Source organism: Phyllobates terribilis, unplaced genomic scaffold (genome assembly GCF_046119375.1).
Source record: "Phyllobates terribilis strain yellow unplaced genomic scaffold, ASM4611937v1 Scaffold_2__4_contigs__length_985480577, whole genome shotgun sequence".
In the NCBI taxonomy this organism is placed as follows: Eukaryota; Metazoa; Chordata; class Amphibia; order Anura; family Dendrobatidae; genus Phyllobates; species Phyllobates terribilis.
The window spans coordinates 206480244-206499868 of NW_027362762.1; the positions used below are offsets into that span (position 1 = coordinate 206480244).

The window sequence follows — 19625 nt, forward strand, 5'->3', positions numbered from 1 at the left end:
ACAGTTTGATCTCACTGCTGAGCTGAGCCTGATTACAACTTATCCTTATATCTGAAATTAAATAGCGTTTCTGGTTGTGTCAAGTTCCCTTTGTATGTCCGAGACATATGTCACAAGGATTTACGCACAAGCCTGTCAGATTGGAACCTATTGAACAAACTGCGCTTTCCTGGTCCATATAGCAAACAGACACTGCAAACACAGTGTGAATTCAGCCATATGGCCACATATTGACAATACTCCTGTTATTGCACCAGCCTATGTACAATCTGGCAGTATGCCTGTCAGCTGCTTTCCTGTCCACCAATTTCATTCATGTTTGCTCATGTTTTAGCAACAATCACACACCACACTGAAAAGTCTATTGTATATCTTGCCTTGTTTCCAGCTATCCTAGTGAACTCAAGGCTGCCTAGTACATGCCACTAGTGTAGTACGCCATTGGTAGCTCTGTATGCAGGACACATCACTCTGTGTCATCTATGACGCATTCTAGTATATCCTGACAAAAACATCCAAGACTTGGGGGGAAAAGGAACCAAGGTTCCAGTTCCTCCCCCCAGGTTTTTCATAGGTTACTATCGTCTAATTATGTATTGCTATGCATTTTATATACATTATTCTGTAGGGCACTTTCCGTGTGTATACTTACATTCATCCACATAGTGGATGGACTTGGGTCCACTTGGTCCTCTGTTGATACATATATTTCTTACCTTTATGCATAATATATCTATTGTTTTGTATATCAGGTTCTTGGGCATAAAGGACTGTGTTCTACGCTCCCTTCATTATTTTTATCTATTTTATTATGTATGTCTTTTTGTATAATCAATAAAGCTTGACATTTTATCTTTACATGGGCCCTTGTAGCTTCCATTCTTATTTGGGTGTTTTGGTTATTGGAAGTGCCCCTATTTTTTGGCTCTATATAGGTTTTCATTGTATTCTGACAATATAGATTCAGAACATGTATAAAAAGAATAAATGTCAGATCGAATTAAATTGTACTGGAAACAAATGTCGACAAACAAAACTGAAAATCTAGAGAAAACATCTTGAAAGTTCTGTTAATGTGTGTAGTATGACAATATGTCTGGTGGCGTCTGACTCGGTGCCTTGTCTCTTTATTAGAGATTTTACGCATAGCCTGAAGATGGGAGATTAGTATACAGAAAATCCATCATAGGCCGCAGACGATTCTGGCATGAATATCCCCGCTTACACAATTAATGCGTAGCTATGACATGCAGGAAACAAAGATTCCATATTGAGAAACTGTCCTTACTCCATGATCTCTACAGCCTACTTACTTTCACTTCTTCTTTTCTACTTTTTATATTAACAACAGACTTCCTGACAAATGACTCATGAGCCGCCCAAGACAAAGCAAATGTTATAGAGTAAAACTCTGATCCTTTTAGAGGACTGTAGTAGTGTGTGTCGTGTTATGTTCTGTGGCCCTGATGTAGGTAAGAGGCCATAGGGGTACATGGATATCACTCATATTAAACTTTGGTTATAAATACACTGATTAGATAGCCATTATTCACACTGTCATGATGATACAAACCGGTAACACAAATGTTTAAGACGCACCAATCTCAGGTATCATTTCCAACCATATAAAAGAAGACTTCCATAAAAAAGAACCTTTTTGCCATTGGAATCGTGTAAATGTGTAACGAGTCCTTGTGGGGGTGAAAGTCTTTTGCATCTTTCTCTGTATAGGAAGCACTGGCCAAACCAGATATTGGTTGCTCTTCTACAGACCACCAAAGGTGGCACAAGTTCCTTTATTGCTCAAGTTGGGTGTTTCAGAACAGAAAGCCCCCATTACCTTTCCGATCTCAGAATAACCCTTCCCATGAAGGTGCTCTAAGAGGCAAGTTATTTGGTGGCTACTGGGGTGCTGTACTTACTGATACCAAACCGAAAGCACTTACTCATTTCTTCAAGCTTCTGTTGGAATTTGGAGTCTGAAGAAAGAGATTTGCTGAAATAAAGAAGAACAGGTCAAATATTAGGAAAGAGGTCCATGCATTGCCACCAAATAAAAGAGAAACCCACAACAATGGAATAACAATCACTTCTGCATTAATGGATGGACATCTATGGAAACACGGAGAGGTGTGCTATTTACTTACACAAGAGTCAACTCCCTTTATAACTATATCAGAGGGATTGGCCCGTATTATCATGGCTTTATTACTAACTTTACAGAACATGTTCCCAAACTTTCCAAAGATATCTGGATATATTCCAGGCTTGTCATCTTAGAGGAAGTCATTAAATGAATGAGCAGTTACTTCTATAATTTACAGTTTATACATTCAATATACAGCATTACGTAGAACTGTTTATTCAACAAAACATTTAAAGGTGTTGTCCACTAGCCCAGCTTAATCATTTCAGGATCGAATTAAAAGAAAAACAACATTGCTGGAAGGCGCCGCTGCGGGAGAGGAGTTTGTATAGTTTTTCTTTTAATCTGGTACTGAAATGATACAGCCGGGGTTGTCCAGTAGCCAACAATGCATTTAACCCCTTCACGACATTTGACAAATTTTCGCCATGATCAGGAAATGCTTTCTACAAATTGACGTCAACTTATGTCATGACGATCGTGCAGACACAGGAGCAGTGCCCTCACGATCCCCGCCAGGAGCTCGGCTTAAGTGATAGCCGTTCTTTGGCTGCCACCTGGGCTATTTAACCCCATAAATACGGCAATCAATACAGATTGCAGCATTTAGAAGGCTAGGAGAGGGAGGTGCCTGACTGGCACCTCCGCAACGTAATCACGAGGGCTCGATGCTAGTCATGGCAACCCAAGGTTAAATGACGACTTACGGGTCTGCCAGCTGCGGTGGCCTGTTAGAATATGCCAGGAGCATGGTCTAAAAGGCAGTGTAATGCATAATAGTAATAAAAATTAAAGTCTCAATAGAGGGACTGAGTAAAATATCTATATATACAGTACAGACCAAACGTTTGGACACACCTTCTCATTTAAAGATTTTTCTGTATTTTCATGACTTTGAAAATTGTACATTCACACTGAAGGCATCAAAACTATGAATTAACACATGTGGAATTCTATACTTAACAAAAGTGTGTGAAACAACTGAAAATATGTCTTATATTCTAGGTTCTTCAAAGTAGCCACCTTTTGCTTTGATGACTGCTTTGCACACTCTTGGCATTCTCTTGATGAGTTTCAAGAGGTAGTCACCGGAAATGGTCTTCCAACAATCTTGAAGGCGTTCCCAGAGATGCTTAGCACTTGTTGGCCCTTTTGCCTTCACTCTGCGGTCCAGCTCACCCCAAACCATCTTGATTGGGTTCAGGTCTGGTGACTGTGGAGGCCAGGTCATCTGGCGTAGCACCCCATCACTTTCCTCCTTGGTCAAATAGCCCTTACGCAGCCTGGAGGTGCGTTTTGGGTCATTGTCCTGTTGAAAAATAAATGATGGTCCAACTAAATGCAAACCGGATGGAATAGCATGCCGCTGCAAGATGTTGTGGTAGCCATGCTGGTTCAGTATGCCTTCAATTTTGAATAAATCCCCAACAGTGTCACCAGCAAAGCACCCCCACACCATCACACCTCCTCCTCCATGCTTCACGGTGGGAACCAGGCATGTAGAGTCCATCCGTTCACCTTTTCTGCGTCGCACAAAGACACGGTGGTTGGAACCAAAGATCTCAAATTTGGACTCATCAGACCAAAGCACAGATTTCCACTGGTCTAATGTCCATTCCTTGTGTTCTTTAGCCCAAACAAGTCTCTTCTGCTTGTTGCCTGTCCTTAGCAGTGGTTTCCTAGCAGCTATTTTACCATGAAGGCCTGCTGCACGAAGTCTCCTCTTAACAGTTGTTGTAGAGATGTGTCTGCTGCTAGAACTCTGTGTGGCATTGACCTGGTCTCTAATCTGAGCTGCTGTTAACCTGCGATTTCTGAGGCTGGTGACTGGGATAAACTTATCCTCAGAAGCAGAGGTGACTCTTGGTCTTCCTTTCCTGGGGCGGTCCTCATGTGAGCCAGTTTCTTTGTAGCGCTTGATGGCTTTTGCAACTGAACTTGGGGACACTTTCAAAGTTTTCCCAATTTTTTGGACTGACTGACCTTCATTTCTTAAAGTAATGATGGCCACTCGTTTTTCTTTACTTAGAATTTGTATTATGGCAAGAAAAAAGCAGCTAACAGTCTATTCAGTAGGACTATCAGCTGTGTATCCACCAGAATTCTGCACAACACAACTGATGGTCCCAACCCCATTTATAAGGCAATAAATCCCACTTATTAAACCTGTCAGGGCACACCTGTGAAGTGAAAACCATTTCCGGTGACTACCTCTTGAAGCTCATCAAGAGAATGCCAAGAGTGTGCAAAGCAGTCATCAAAGCAAAAGGTGGCTACTTTGAAGAACCTAGAATATAAGACATATTTTCAGTTGTTTCACACTTTTTTGTTAAGTATATAATTCCACATGTGTTAATTCATAGTTTTGATGCCTTCAGTGTGAATGTACAATTTTCAAAGTCATGAAAATACAAAAAAAATCTTTAAATGAGAAGGTGTGTCCAAACTTTTGGTCTGTACTGTAGATTATACCAATAAATACGTACATTTATGTAAAAACAAAAACAAACAAAAAAGTACACATATTTAGCTTCACTGTGTCCTGGTCTATAAAACTGTGACACTAGTTAACCCCTTCAGTTAACACGTAAAAAAAATAAATTAAACATTTTGCAAAAAACTATGGTTTGTCATCATACCGCCAAAAAAGTGGAATAAAATGCAATCAAAAAGTCAAATGTAAATAAAAATGGTATTGCTGATTTTACCACACGGTGAACGGCATTATGGAAAAACAAAAAAATAATTTCTCAATTGCTGTTTTTTGTTCATTCTGCCTCCAAAAAATTGGAATAGAAAGCAATTTAAAAATATGTTACCAAAAATGGTAACAATAAAAACACCAACTCGTCCCGCAAAAGACACATGACTCTGTCAGCAGAAATATAGAAAAATTATAGCTCTCAATATATGGCGATGCAAAATAATGTTTTAGTGTGTGCAAAAGCCAAACATAAAAAATATAGATAAATCTGGTATTGCGGCAATTGCGAAGAATAAAATCGTCTAATCACTTATACCGCACAAGGAGTGGCGCAAAAAATAAATAGAAAAAATTCTTGACCTGGTGTTGATTTGTTCATTCTGCCTCCCAAAGATCGCAGTAAGGCTCGGCTCACATCTACGTCACTGAACGCTTACACCGGAGTTTCCATGTAAATCTCTGAAATACATGATTCAGATGGAACCCCGGGCGGAAGATTCCCTGTAATGAGGCAGATGGAGACATTGTGGACGCCGTCTGGCCCAAGATCCGGCGGTGTCTATCTTTTTCAAAATGCGTAAAAGTGCGGCAGGCCACAGTTTTGTGCACTTCTGGAAAAAAGGACAATGCTGAACAGTGGCCAGACGGAGACCAGATTAACTCTGCTGCCTCATTATTGTAAACGGATCTCTCAGGGGTTTCATCTGAATCACGTATTTTGGAGATTTAGATGTAAACCCCAAATTAAGTGCTCAGCGTAGAGCGCCGGATAAATGTGAACCCAAACATTATGTAAAATGTTCCCAATAAAAGCTTCAACTCAATCCACAAAAAAAGCAAGTCTCACTCAGGTCTGTCATCTGTTAACGGAAATATAGGTGGCTTCCACGTTACTGGTAGCACAAAGGCTCTGAAAAAGCGCTATGGCTCCTTGCCAATTTGGCGCTCCCAAATGTAAATGCCCCCCTCCCTTCTGTGCCCCAGTGAGTCTAAACCACATTTAGCGTCCACATATTTGGCATCTCTGCAATGAGAGCCTGCTTAATTTACAGGTGCATGTCTCCAGAAGCACGAGCTGGGCACAATATACTGGGCACTACAATGGCAGATTTGCAATTTTCACTTGGCAACATCCACTGCTGCTTGTTTCTAGAGAACACCCATGGAGTCAAAATCATCATCACACCTGTAGATAAATTGATAAAGAGAGGGGATTCTGCTCTTCTGGCACTTAGGGGGCTCTGTATATGGAGTCCACAAACTATTTTAAGAAAATTTGTTCTCCAAGAGTCAAATAGCGCTCTATCTCTTCCGAGTCTCGCCGTGTGGCAAACCAGTACTGTACAGCCACGTATTTCCATGTTCAGCAGAAATTGTGTAACAAATTTGGGTGCCATTTTTATACATTTCCCCATATGAAAATGTAAAATCTGGGGCTAAAACTAAATTGTTGTACTACAAATGTAATTATTTTTTCTTCACTGCGAAATAGTATAAAAATCTGTGACACACCTATGGTGCCAATATGATAACTGCACTCCTAGATGAATTCATTGAGGGGTGTAGTTTGTAAAAAAAGAGTCACTAATGGGGGGGTGTTCTGCTGTTCTGGCACCTTAGGGGCACTGCACTATAATATGGCGCTCCTTCCATTCTGAGCTTTTCACTGTGCCTGAAAAGTATTTCCCGATTACATGTAGGGTATCGGCGCACTCAGGAGAAATTGCACAACAAACAGAGGTCCATTTTATCCTATTAGGCCTTATAAAAATAAAAACTTGGGGCTAAATCATTTTAGTGGCAAAAATGTAATTATTCTTTCTTCACCACCCAATGGTATAAAATTCTGTGAGGCACATGTAGTGTCAACATGCTCACTGCGCCCTTAGATAAATTCATTTCGGGGTGTAGTTTGTAAAATTACATCACTTATGGAGGGGTTCTGCTGTTTCGGAACCTCAGGGGCTTTGCCAATGTTACATAGCACCCTCAAAATATTCCAGCAAAATCTGAACTCCTATATGGTGCTCCTTCCTTTCTGAGCCTTGCACTGTGCCTCAAAAGTAGTTTTTGACCACATATGGGGTATTGGCGTACTCAGAGGACATTGCAAAAGAAATTGTACCGCTCAAATTCTTCTATTATCCCTTCTGAAAATTAAAAACTTGGGGCCAAAGCAATATTTTAGTGGAAAAATGGTAATTTTCCATTTACTCATAATGTTATACAATTCTGTGAATTGCCTGAGGGTTAAAATGCTCACTACACCCCCTAGTTGAATTCCTCGAGAGGTGTAGTTTCCAAAATGAAGTTACTTGTGGGGGTTTCTGCTGTTTTGGCATGTCAGGGGCTCCTCAAATGTGACATAGCATCCGCAATCGATTCCATCTAGAATTGAGCTCCAGAATTCAATTTGCTCTCCTTCCCTTTCCGAGCCCATCTGTGTGCCCAAACAGTAGTTTTCCACCAAAAATGGAGTATCGACGTACTCGGGAGAAATTGTAAAACGAATTTTGGGGTCCATTTTCTCCTGTTACCCTTGTGAAAAGAAAAAGTTGGGGCTAAAGTATCATTTTTGAGAGAAAAATTTATTTTTTATTTTCACAGCTCAAAATTATAAAATTCTGTGAAGCACCACACTTTTGGATAAGTTCCTTGAGTGGTGTATGATCCAAATGGGGTCACATGTGTTTCCACTGTTTAGGCTCATCAGGAACTCTGCAAAACACAACATGGTGTCCACTATCTATTCCAGTCAATTTTGCACTCAAAGTCAAAATTTGCTCCTTCTATGACGAGCCCTGCCGTGACCCAAACAGTAGTTCTCTACCACATATGGGGTATTGGTGTGCTCAGGAAAAATTGCACAACAAATTGTACATTTTCTCCTGTAACCCTTGTGAAAATGAAACATTTGAGGTAAAGCAACATTTTTGTGGGAAAAATCAACATTGTAATTATTTTTCATTCTACATTGCTTGAATTCCTGTTAAGCACCTAAAGGGTAAATAAACTTCTTGAATGTTGTTTTGAGCACTTTGAGGGGTGCGGTTTTTAAAATGGTGTCACTTCTGGGTATTTTCTATCACATAGACCCATCAAAATCACTTCAAATGTGATGTGGTCCCTAAAAAATTGGGTTTTGTAAATTTTGTTGGAAAAATCAAAAATTGCTCATTAACATTAACCTTCTAACCTCCTAAAAAAATGATGTTTCAAAAATGATGCTGATGTAAAGTAGACATGTTGTAAATGTTATTTATTATCTATTTTGTGTGGTATAACTACCGTATTTTGCGTCTTATAGTCCGATATACATAAATACTGTGGCTGTGAGGGATGTGGGGGAAGCGACAGCGGTGGAGTAGCGGGGCACAGAAGGCAGCAGCCTACACTGTGCTCGCTACTAAAGAAAATGAATATTCACTGCTCCCCACGCCCATGGGGAGCAGTGAATATTCATTTTCCTTAATAGCCAACACACTGTGCCTGCAGCGTGGCTCCTGGTATGTATGGCACCGCTCATCCCTCTTCCTGGTATGTATGATGTCCACATCCCTGTATGTATGGCCACCCTCATCTCGGTATGTATGGTGTATGGCCCCGTTCATCCCTCTTCCTGGTATGTATGGCACCCTTCATCCCTGTGTGTATGGCCCCCCTTATCCTGGTATGCTTGGCACCCCCCGATCCCCGTCGTGCTGCACAGAAATAAAATAAACAATTATAATCAACTCCTCTCTCCTCCAGCGCTGTGTCCCTCTGCTGCCGACAGGGTTCACACTGTGTGAGCCGCGCATGGCGTAACTGCCTTGTGCCACCTGTGTGGTGGTGTTTACTTCTAGTGTAGGTTTTATCATTTATGATTAGCATTGCTGGACTACACTAGTCCGACTCTGCCCCCTCCCCTGTGATAAGCACCTCACTGTTAATAGACATTGTATATACAGAGCCTGGTGTGGGAGGGGGAAGATTTCTCAGCTTTGCTGTATTGTTAAATCTGAGCTCTGATTGTGTCAGAACTGCTGCACCCAGTAAACATACATCAATAGATTCAGGATCTCTCTTCCTATATTATGCAGCTCTCAGGTAAAATAGCAAAAACCTGCTGACAGATTCAAGGGCATAAAAAAAACAAAGTTTGAAAATTGCTACATTTTCTCATTTTTTTGTCATGATTTGTGCTTATGAAAATATCAGAAACTTATGAACCAAAATGTACCACTAACATGAAGTACAATGTGTCACAAAAAAACATTCTCAGAATCACTGGGATATGTTGATGTGTTTCAGAGTTATTACCTCAAAGTGACAGTGGTCAGCATTGTAAAATTTGGCCTGGTCATTAACGTGCAAACAGGCTTGGGGGTGAAGGAGATAATACACTGCTCAAAAAAATAAAGGGAACACTTAAACAACAGAATATAACTCCAAGTGAATCAAACTTTTGTGAAATCAAACTGTTCACTTAGGAAGCAACACTGATTGACAATCAATTTCACATGCTGTTGTGCAAATGGAATAGACAATAGATGGAAATTATTGGCAATTATCAAGACACACTCAATAAAGGAGTGGTTCTGCAGGTGGGGACCACAGACCACATCTCAGTACCAATGCTTTCTGGCTGATGTTTTGGTCACTTTTGAATGTTGGTTGTGCTTTCACACTCGTGGTAGCATGAGACGGACTCTACAACCCACAGAAGTTGCTCAAGTAGTGCAGCTCATCCAGGATGGCACATTAATGCAAGCTGTGGCAAGAAGGTTTGCTGTGTCTGTCAGCGTAGTGTCCAGAGGCTGGAGGCGCTACCAGGAGACAGGCCAGTACACCAGGAGACGTGGAGGGGGCCGTAGGAGGGCAACAACCCAGCTGCAGTACCGCTACCTCCGCCTTTGTGCAAGGAGGAACAGGAGGAGCACTGCCAGAGCCCTGCAAAATGACCTCCAGCAGGCCACAAATGTGCATGTGTCTGCACAAACGGTTAGAAACCGACTCCATGAGGGTGGTATGAGGGCCCGACGTCCACAGATGGGGGTTATGCTCACAGCCCAACACCGTGCAGGACGCTTGGCATTTGCCACAGAACACCAGGATTGGCAAAGTCGCCACTGGCGCCCTGTGCTCTTCACAGATGAAAGCAGGTTCACACTGAGCACATGTGACAGACGTGACAGAGTCTGGAGACGCCATGGAGAGCGATCTGCTGCCTGCAACATCCTTCAGCATGACCAGTTTGGCAGTGGGTCAGTAATGGTGTGGGTTGGCATTTCTTTGGAGGGCCGCCCTGTCTGCCATTAGGTACCGAGATGAGATCCTCAGACCCCTTGTGAGACCATATGCTGGTGCGGTTGGCCCTGGGTTCCTCCTAATGCAGGACAATGCCAGACCTCATGAGGCTGGAGTGTGTCAGCAGTTCCTGCAAGATGAAGGCATTGAAGTTATGGACTGGCCCGCCCGTTCCCCAGACCTGAATCCGATTGAGCACATCTGGTACGTCATGTCTCGCTCCATCCACCACAGACTGTTCAGGAGTTGGCAGATGCTTTAGTCCAGGTCTGGGAAAAGATCCCACAGGAGACCATCCGCAACCTCATCAGGAGCATGCCCAGGCGTTGTAGGGAGGTCATACAGGCACGTGGAGGCCACAAACAATACTGAGCCTCAATTTGACTTGTTTTAAGGACATTACATCAAAGTTGGATCAGCCTGTAGTGTGTTTTTCCACTTTAATTTTGGGGGTGACTCCAAATCCAGGCGTCCACTGGTTAATTAATTTGATTTCCATTGATGATTTTTGTGTGATTTTGTTGTCAGCACATTTAACTTTGTATAGAACAAAGTATTCAATGAGGATATTTCATTCATTCAGATCTAGGATGGGTTATTTGAGTGTTCCCTTTATTTTTTGAGCAGTGTATATTACATATGATATACAGTGATGGTCAAAAGTTTTGAGACGGACACAAATTTTGGTTTTCACCAAGTTTTCTGCTTCATTGTTTTTAGATCCTTTAGTCAAAAAACTAAATTTGCGCCAATCTCAAACTTTTGGACACTACTGTAGTATGTACTGTGCATACTCATAATATTTCATATATTCCTGAGTAGAAGAGACACACTTTTTAGTAAGCTATTTCTTGTTAAAAAGTGCCTCTTATAGTCAGGAAATTATGGTCATATAAAGTTGTTTTTTGCTACTGAGAGAACTATGCAGCAGCACAGTTCTCTCTCTCTACCCAACACAGATGTGAACAGAACCTGCACCTACTTCCCCATGCAGCAGCTCCTGGAAAAACATCTCACAGCACACGGGCAGCAGGACAGAAGATCACAGATCCTAATTAGCTGGACGACCGTCCATGAACTCTTAGTCATGTGATTACTCACATGCCTAGAATGAACTTACGAATGTGAGGAATAAGAAGACGACTTAATGCATGCCTGGTACTAAACTAATTAGTATTAAAATCTGTATAGGGTGCTTCCTGCAGAGCTGTGCTTTTATATGTAGCAGAGTTTTTTTGTGTACATACTCTGTATGCAGCAGCGTTGTGTGCTGCAGAGTCTGTGTATCTGTACTGTTTGTATGACAGAGCAGTGTGTGTGTCTATTGTACGTACAACAGTGTCACATGCTACAGAGATGTGTGTTATATGAGGTGGAGGCTGCACAGAAACACTAAAAGGGGCTGACTGTTAACTATAACCTCCTTATTCTAGCCTAGAGCCTCAAAATGAATGGTGTTGACCCACTCCACTTATTTACATCATATCAGCAAGAACGCATACCTTCCATCTGCTTCATCATGGCCGTCAAAGCGAAGCTTCTTCAGTGGTTTTGGGACAGTGCCATCTGCATGTCTCTTTATGGGTCGCTCTGTGCTGCTCACCATCTGATTAATTTTCTGAAACTTTTCAGATGCCTGAAAGAGGACAAAATATATGTATTTTTTATTAATAAAGGCAATAATCTTTGAACCTGAGGTCCCCAACATGTTGCATTTCAGCTGGTCCAAAACTGCAAGCTTGTATTTGTAGTTTTGCAAAGGATCTGCAATCACACATCTTGGTACTATTGGATACACGAACTACAAAAATACTGAACAGAAATTTTGGCACACCCTGATGCAGGATGTAACATAGAAGAATAATTAAATAACCAAAAGGTATCATCCTTTACAAGAAACAGAAGTAACACCGAATATCTATAATTTAAACTTCTGTGGTTCCTACTTTTTTTTTTTCAAAAAGAAGTAACTTGCTAATTGTGAAAGTTGTGACATTGGTTTTAGCTATAATTTCTATATTGTTCAGTGTTCGAAAAATGTAGCAGAATTAAAAATGTTAACCCTAACAATTTTGGTCCATAAACACAAAAATGTTTCACCATCATGTTTTGAGAGTCATAACTTCTGAATTTTTCCCATGAAAGCTTGCATTTTTTTTAATGTTATAATTTTGAGTTAGAAGTGGGAGGATGGGGGGCATGGCCTGAGAGCGCATTCAAACGGACCTGTTGGAAAGCGCTCCTGCAACAAATCTGACAATCCTATCAGGGCTTCAAAATCCCTGTAAGTGCATATAGAAAGTTCATAACCTCACCCTTCAAAACTAGCACGTCAGAGTGACTTTCGGTAGCACTGACTGACAGTATGGCAAGGTGGGACTCTGCTATGTCCAACACAGCACCGCTGGCAGAACCTCGGCTGAGGTACAGATCAGCAGATGTTGTTACTTATTTAGAGCATACCATTTACCCATACTATTAGCGCAGATCGCGGTGTGCCATCCTCAGACATATGCAATTAAGAGCAGCAGGACAACTCTGATATAGGAGGCTGTAGTGTTACAATGCAAAAAAGATGTCAAGAAGAACACACAACGAATGTATGTGCTCCTCAGCAAAACACATGACTTGGAGAACAGACTCCATAGGAATAATAGCTGACTGGTTGGAGTCCCTGACCGCATTGAAGAAAAAGAGGTGGCTGAAATCTTTGAGATCTGGCTTCTGAAGTCATTTAGGACATGATGTGCCCTTTCCATTGCAAACATGGGGGAGAAGATGTCTTTACCAATGACACAACCTCCACCAGGATTGCCTCCAAGATCTGTTCTCATCAAATTGCTTCACTTCAAAGATCATGGCATCGTTCTTAAAAAAAAAAAGTGATTGACAATTTGAATCTCATCATCGAGGAACATAAAATATCAAGATTTCCAGATTTTTTTCTGAAGTTCAGAAAATAAGGTATAATTTCACAACCAAAGAGCAGGCTGCGTGTCATGGAAGTTCCGTACGGTATGTTGTTTCCGTTAAGACTGAGAATCACAACCATGGGTAAAATCTTCTTTTAAGCTGCTAAAGAAGCACTGCAATGGATGGACATTAATGAGCGCACTTTAAGACAAGAGAAAAGTTCATTCTCACTATAAATTTGCCTTAAATATTTATACTGTAACTTCTAGGTTTCATGTTGGTTCCTGATAAATGTACTCGATTCATCAGATAGCAGGAGAGAAAATGTGGCAACACAATGTTGCCTAAACGGTGTAGTTGGCTCAAGAGATTCACATGCTTCCTAGGTCTGTTATCAGTAACAGCCCTCATTCAGAGAGGAATGTCCTTTTTCTATTGTTTTTTTGCGTTGTTAGGGGTTAGGAAGCCATCTGTTGGGAACAAGCGACGTTCATATCTAAGAAGTCTGTTTGTCCCATTCCTCAGGGGAATGTACTCCTTTCAAGCATATTTTTTATGATACAAACATGGCAAAGTCTGTGAATATTATTGCATGGAATGTGAGATGTATGGGAGACACAAAAGACATGCAGTATTTTCCTGTTTACAGCCGTTTCAGCCAGCAATATTAGGTCTCTCAGAAACATATTTTGTAAAGGACCGCATTCAGATGATACAGCAGTCTTGGGCTGGTCCATGTTACCACTCCATCTTCTCCAGCCATGCATGAGCAGTTAGTTTTCTGGTAGACCAATCTATACCCTTTGTCTGTGAGAAATCTTCTGTAGACATATGCCTATCATGTTCCATATATAATGTATCTATCATTATGATAGCAGTGTATGTACCACCTCTCGTTATCCTGGGGAGGTACTTATAAAAGTGTTGTCATTTGATGCAGCATCTCTTCCAGCCCCGTTCTTATTGTGGGAGACTAATCATTTTCTACACCCATTCGGGGACAAATTTTATACAGGCACGATAGTTGAATCCGTGACTCCTACGTCACACTAGAGCTTGTCCTATCAGAAGTGGGATATTGTGATGTTTGGAGTTATAAATACCACACAAAGAGAAAATATGATGAATCCAAATCTATTCTTCACTTAATATCGGAGGGAAAATATCTAGCAAGAAAGGTCTCAGATCATTTGCCAATAAAGTGCAGTTAAACATAGATACGATCAACAGAAAAAGAAACACACTACGGCGCTTAAATATCCCTATGGGCTACAGAAAGTTGGCAATAACATACACGGACATATGAGAGAATTGTTTGTCCTTAATGAGGGCTTAGCATCAATGGCTGGAATAAGCAGTAGATATAAAAAAAAAATTTTTTTGCCAAACTACAAGTGAACAGACTTCTGGGTGTCATTTCTGAGGTAATCCACGATGACCACTCAGGATTTAAACCTATCAGGTCGACAGCACTGAATTTAAGCAGACTTTTTCTAAATTTCCAATATAGTGGTTCCTGGCATGGGTACGAGGGCAATTCTTTCCCTTAACGCTGCCAAAGCCTTTGACAGCATCAAGTGCAATTATTTGTGATTATTCTTGAGGACAGGGGTTTTTGGTCCCCAGTTCTTGTTGTTATATATGAAACTCTTACACCGTAACCCATCAGCTAGAGTCCAAGGGAACTGTCAACTGTCACAGCCACTGGAGATAAGAGAGGTGCAGAAGACAGCATTGCCCTTTATTCACACTCTAATTCGCCATAGAATTAGAACTCTTTGCATGCAGGTTGAAAGCCTCTCCAAACACTACTGGATTTTTGTGTGGCAGTATGGAGGAACGAGGATCCTTATATGCAGATGACACACTCTTATTCGTAGGAGACATACCTTCATTCAATTGGCCCAATAATAAACATAATAGATTGTTGGGGCTCCTCATTCACTGTGATAAAATGCTTCTCATGCCATTAGATCCTATTGTCTGGATCATACTAAAATACAACTGGTCAGGCAGTTAGAATATTTAGGTATGAAAGTTATAGCTAGTTCTCTAGATTTTCTCTCTTAATCTGACACATCTTGACAAATTTACTCCAAAAATTAATGGTTGGTGTAGTCTACCCTTATCTGTAATAAGAAGGGATAATTTGATAAAAATGGTTTTAATGCCCAAGGGGTTGAGAACAGACACCATGTCAGGATACTGGGGGTCACCTGATACAACAGATATTGTGTTGCTATTCATTTTGTGGAAGCAGAGACCCCAGTAGGGGGACCACACTGGGGACACATGTTGTTTTTGATTTACAAAGTATGGGATTAAAGGGGTTGTTTACTACTATTGATAATGCCCCAATGTATTTTTATGGTTAAAAGAAGTTTCTTTGTAAATACCTTGCGCTGCTGTTCTTGCCTGTGAGTGGCGCTATCACTGGCCGCTCACAGGCATCACATGACCCCCGGCTGCAGCCGGCTCTGACATCCGCTGAAGTCACATCAAGTTCAGGCTGCAGCCGGGCGTGACTCAGTGCTGCGTTCCACAATGAGTGGTGGGCTGTGGGCGGGGTTACCCCGCGTGTCACACCCAACATCCACCGCGCGCTTTCCCTCTCCTCATTCATTGGGAAAGCGCGCGGTGGATGCTGGGTGTGACGCGCTGGGTAACCCTGCCCACAATCCAGCAGCCACCACAGGGACCGTGTCACTATTGTAACACCTCACTTGAAGTAACATCAGCCGGGGGTCACGTGATGCCTGTGAGCGGCCAGCGATAGCGCCACTCACAGGCAAGAACAGCAGGCCAAGGTATTTACAAAGACACTTATTTTCATCATAAAAATACATTGGGGCATTATCAATAGTACTGGACAACCCCTTGAAGGTAATTCATTAATTTTAAGTATTACACAACATTTACCCCTTTGTGGCATAACTCATTGCTTCCAGAATTTACTAAATTAGAAGGGTTACCTGATTGGGAGTCAAAAGCAATAAATACTTTGGCTCTAATACAGGATGGAGCTATCCTGAAGAGCTTTGCACAATTGCAGGAAGACTATGACCTGCCCCATGGGCAATTTTATAAGTATTTACAGTTCAGACATGCCTACTTTTATCAGGCTCTAGTAGAGGATAGCAATTATTTAGTAGGTATGGTGAAAGGGGACAGTTCGACTAGAGGGCAAATATCTTAAGTCTATAAATCCCTGTCATCTTTATACTTATCTACCTTTCCGTCCCCTGCTAAAGAGAAGTGAAACGCAGATATTGGTGAATTAATGGGGATCAGTGGGAATCAGTCTTGGCATCTATTCCCTGCCTGTCTCTATCATAAGCAAAAAGGCTGTTGTAGATATATCTGATTCCCAAAAAATATAAGACCCTGGCCATCCTACACAAGAATGGATATAGAGCGAATTCACACTGTCCAAGATGCAATCTCCCTAATGCTCAGGGAATTAACTACATTGGGCTCCTTTATATGTTTATCTGTTAGGGTATGTGCACACGATGCAGAAATGAAGCAGAAAATTTCTGCATCATTTCTGCATCTCCCTGGCAGAAAAAACGCATGCAGATTGTGCATGCGTTTTTCCTGCAGAATACATGCGGATCCACATGCGGATTCACATGCGTTTCCGCATGCAGATTGACAAGCGCTTTCCAGGCGATGTTAGCATCACCTGGAAAGTGCTTGATAACTAGGTCACACTATATAAATCCATGCAAACAGCATGGATTTATACAGTGTGAACCGAGAGAGTGTATATACTTACCTCCGATGGCCCGCGCTGTCCTGCTCACTCCGTTCTCCCGGCTGCCGGCAACTTTGAATTGAAAGACCTGCCGACGTCAGCGTCACGTGACCCGTCACATGACTCTGACGTCACCGCAGGTCCTACAACTCACTGCAAGTGCCGGGAACCAAGCGGGAGCGCTGCGTGGGCCGACAGAAGGTAAGAATACATTATTTTTTATTTTATTCTTCTTTTTACAGCTTTTTTAATGGTACCTGGGTGTGGATGAGACTCTCCTCTCCTCCACACCCGGGTACCATCCGCACATTAGAACGCACCAATTACGCAAGTACAGATGCAGTCTTGCGGAATTGGCGCATTCTAATGCAAGTCAATGGCGGCGAAATCGCCGCGTTTCCGCAAAATTAATTGACATGCTGCGGATTTTTGACCGCAGCGTTAACGCTGCGGAAAAATCCGCATCATGGGCACAGCACATGCGGATTTCCATTGGGGAACATTGCTGCCCTTCTACCATGCGTTTTTCATGCGTTTCCGCGGCGTTTACGCAACTGCAAAAACGCCGCGGAAACGCATGAAATACGCATCGTGTGAACACAGCCTTAATGTGGGAAAATTGTTAATAAAAAGGGATTGAATTTCAAATTAAAAGGTGGGAGGATGGATTGTAAATGGGGAATAAAAGCAATTCCACCACTCTTTTTTTGGTTTTGCCTTTAGGCGTTTGCAGTGTGGTATAAATAATATGTTTTACTACTTTTGCAGAATAAAAAATATTAAATCATTTATATTTTTTTTGACACATTCTGAAAGTCATAACTATGAATGTAGAAAATGGACTGCTTACCCCAAAAGATTCACCAATGGATACCAGGATTCTAGAAAGAACAGATAGAGGACGGTTAACAGTTTCAGTGTTTCCGTATAAGTATTGGAGTAAAAACAAAAGACAAATAAGCTTCGTTCACACTGGTGTCATTGCTTTTATTTTTACAGCTTCTGCAATAGTTTGTTGTTTTTTTTAACCCCCAAAGGAAACCTGAAATAAAAGCGTGACCAGAGCCTAAACTGCAAAACCACATGCCAAAAAAGCCCCTCCAAAAATAGTGCTAGTTTATGACTGTTAAACCTGGCAGATTCATGTAATAAAATATAACATATAAACCAATAACTCAACCCATTAGTGGGCTGACAGACCATGAAGTTTACTAGCAAATTGCTGATTAATAAACTGCAATTTGAAGTAATTTATTAAATATTTTAAACCTACATCACATACATACACTGTATTCTAAGATGCCCCAGACTAAATACGCCAATATATTTGACATTTTTGTATGGAAATGTTTCCAAGGTCTTTAATGCTAGAGATATACGAGATAATGAGGTGATCATGTTGTCAGATTAAATCACCCCCTTCCATATACATTAGATAGCTGATGGCTGAAAAACCGTTTGGTTGGCAGGTGTCTCTCCTGACGCCCCCCAACACATGAATGCTAGGCCATGCGCTCCTGTGATCACTTTGAGATAACTTCTTCTGAACTATTTTGACAGTGGCTCATCTCCCAGAAAACAAAAAGGATCGGACAGAGGTTTTTCTCTAAATCCAGGAGCAATTTGGTGATGAACAATGCTTTTTCCAGTATGATGGAGACCAGGTCACAAGATAAAAGTGATAACTAAGTGGCTTGGTGAACAAAACATGACATTTTGGGTCAATGACCAAAAAACTCCCCAGATCTCAATCCCATTGAGAGCCTGTGGTAAATCCTCAAAAAGAAGATGTACAAATAAAAACACAGAAATTGAGACCTCAAAGTCCACCGCAGTGAAAACGATGGGAGGTGCAGGAGCTCCGCCGACATTTTCTGAAAGCCCAGAGGCCGCCGCAGCCTACCACTGCCCAACACCCCTCCTCCCAGCCTAGGGTCTGCAGCATCACCCCACTTTTGTTGCCAGCTTCAAGCAGCAGCGACACTGCCTCCTGGGACCCCGCTCCACCACAGCCGCGCCCCTCCGGTAAGCTACTGTAAAAGCAGACTATAAGACACACCACAGTTTTATTAAAAAACATTTTTTCCTATTTTCCTCACCAAAATTGGAGGTGTGTCTTATAGTCTGCAAAATACAGCAATTAAAGTATCTAGAAACACCGAAACAGCAAACATTATGAAAACCAAAATTTGTGTCAATCACAAAATATTTGGCCACAACTGTAATATAAGCTGAATTTTCTACATTCAAGGTTGCAACTTCCACTTCCTCTCTTAGATCAGGAATCTTCCTGACACTTGAAGCCACAATGTTTTGCATTGACATTTGTAAAGAACACTTCTGGGAGTAATCAGGAATCAATGTCTAACCAACAAAGTTCTCAGCTCACAGTCACATCTGGCATATTTCTGAAGCCGGCTTAGGAAGATGCAAGAGAACATAAATGCTGCAGAATTTACCTGCTCTATTGTAAATCAGATGCAAATCCACATGTTACCATGTGCAAAAACTTTAAGGGGTTCCATCTGTCTGCAGCATTTAACCTCAGCCACATGGCATTGCCATCACAGCCGCACATAAAAGCCCTGATGTGCGATCTGACCACACATACAACAGCTATAAGCAAAGTTGAATGCTGATCAATTCCATCAAATGCGACTAGTGACATATATTATTTCTGAGTTGGGAGAAGGGTGAGCAGCTGACAGATGTTTCATGTAAAGTTCATCCCAGGGGTAAAAAAGCATCCCAACAAAGTCAAAGATGTCCCCAGTACAACCCCTTACACTCATGAACATATGTTAGGTTATGGGCAA

General features: G+C 41.5%; 1 protein-coding gene across 1 annotated transcript in view; it reads right to left on the bottom strand.

Moving 5' to 3' along the window:
- Positions 1-19625, bottom strand: part of RB1 (RB transcriptional corepressor 1) — a 282945-nt gene that overhangs the window by 3171 nt on the left and 260149 nt on the right. The window contains exons 24-26 of the mRNA XM_073663829.1: positions 17660-17690; positions 11642-11775; positions 1947-1996 (exon numbers count right to left, since the gene is read on the bottom strand). Coding sequence (XP_073519930.1) covers positions 1947-1996; positions 11642-11775; positions 17660-17690 — 215 coding nt within the window. The remainder of the gene's footprint in view (positions 1-1946; positions 1997-11641; positions 11776-17659; positions 17691-19625) is intronic.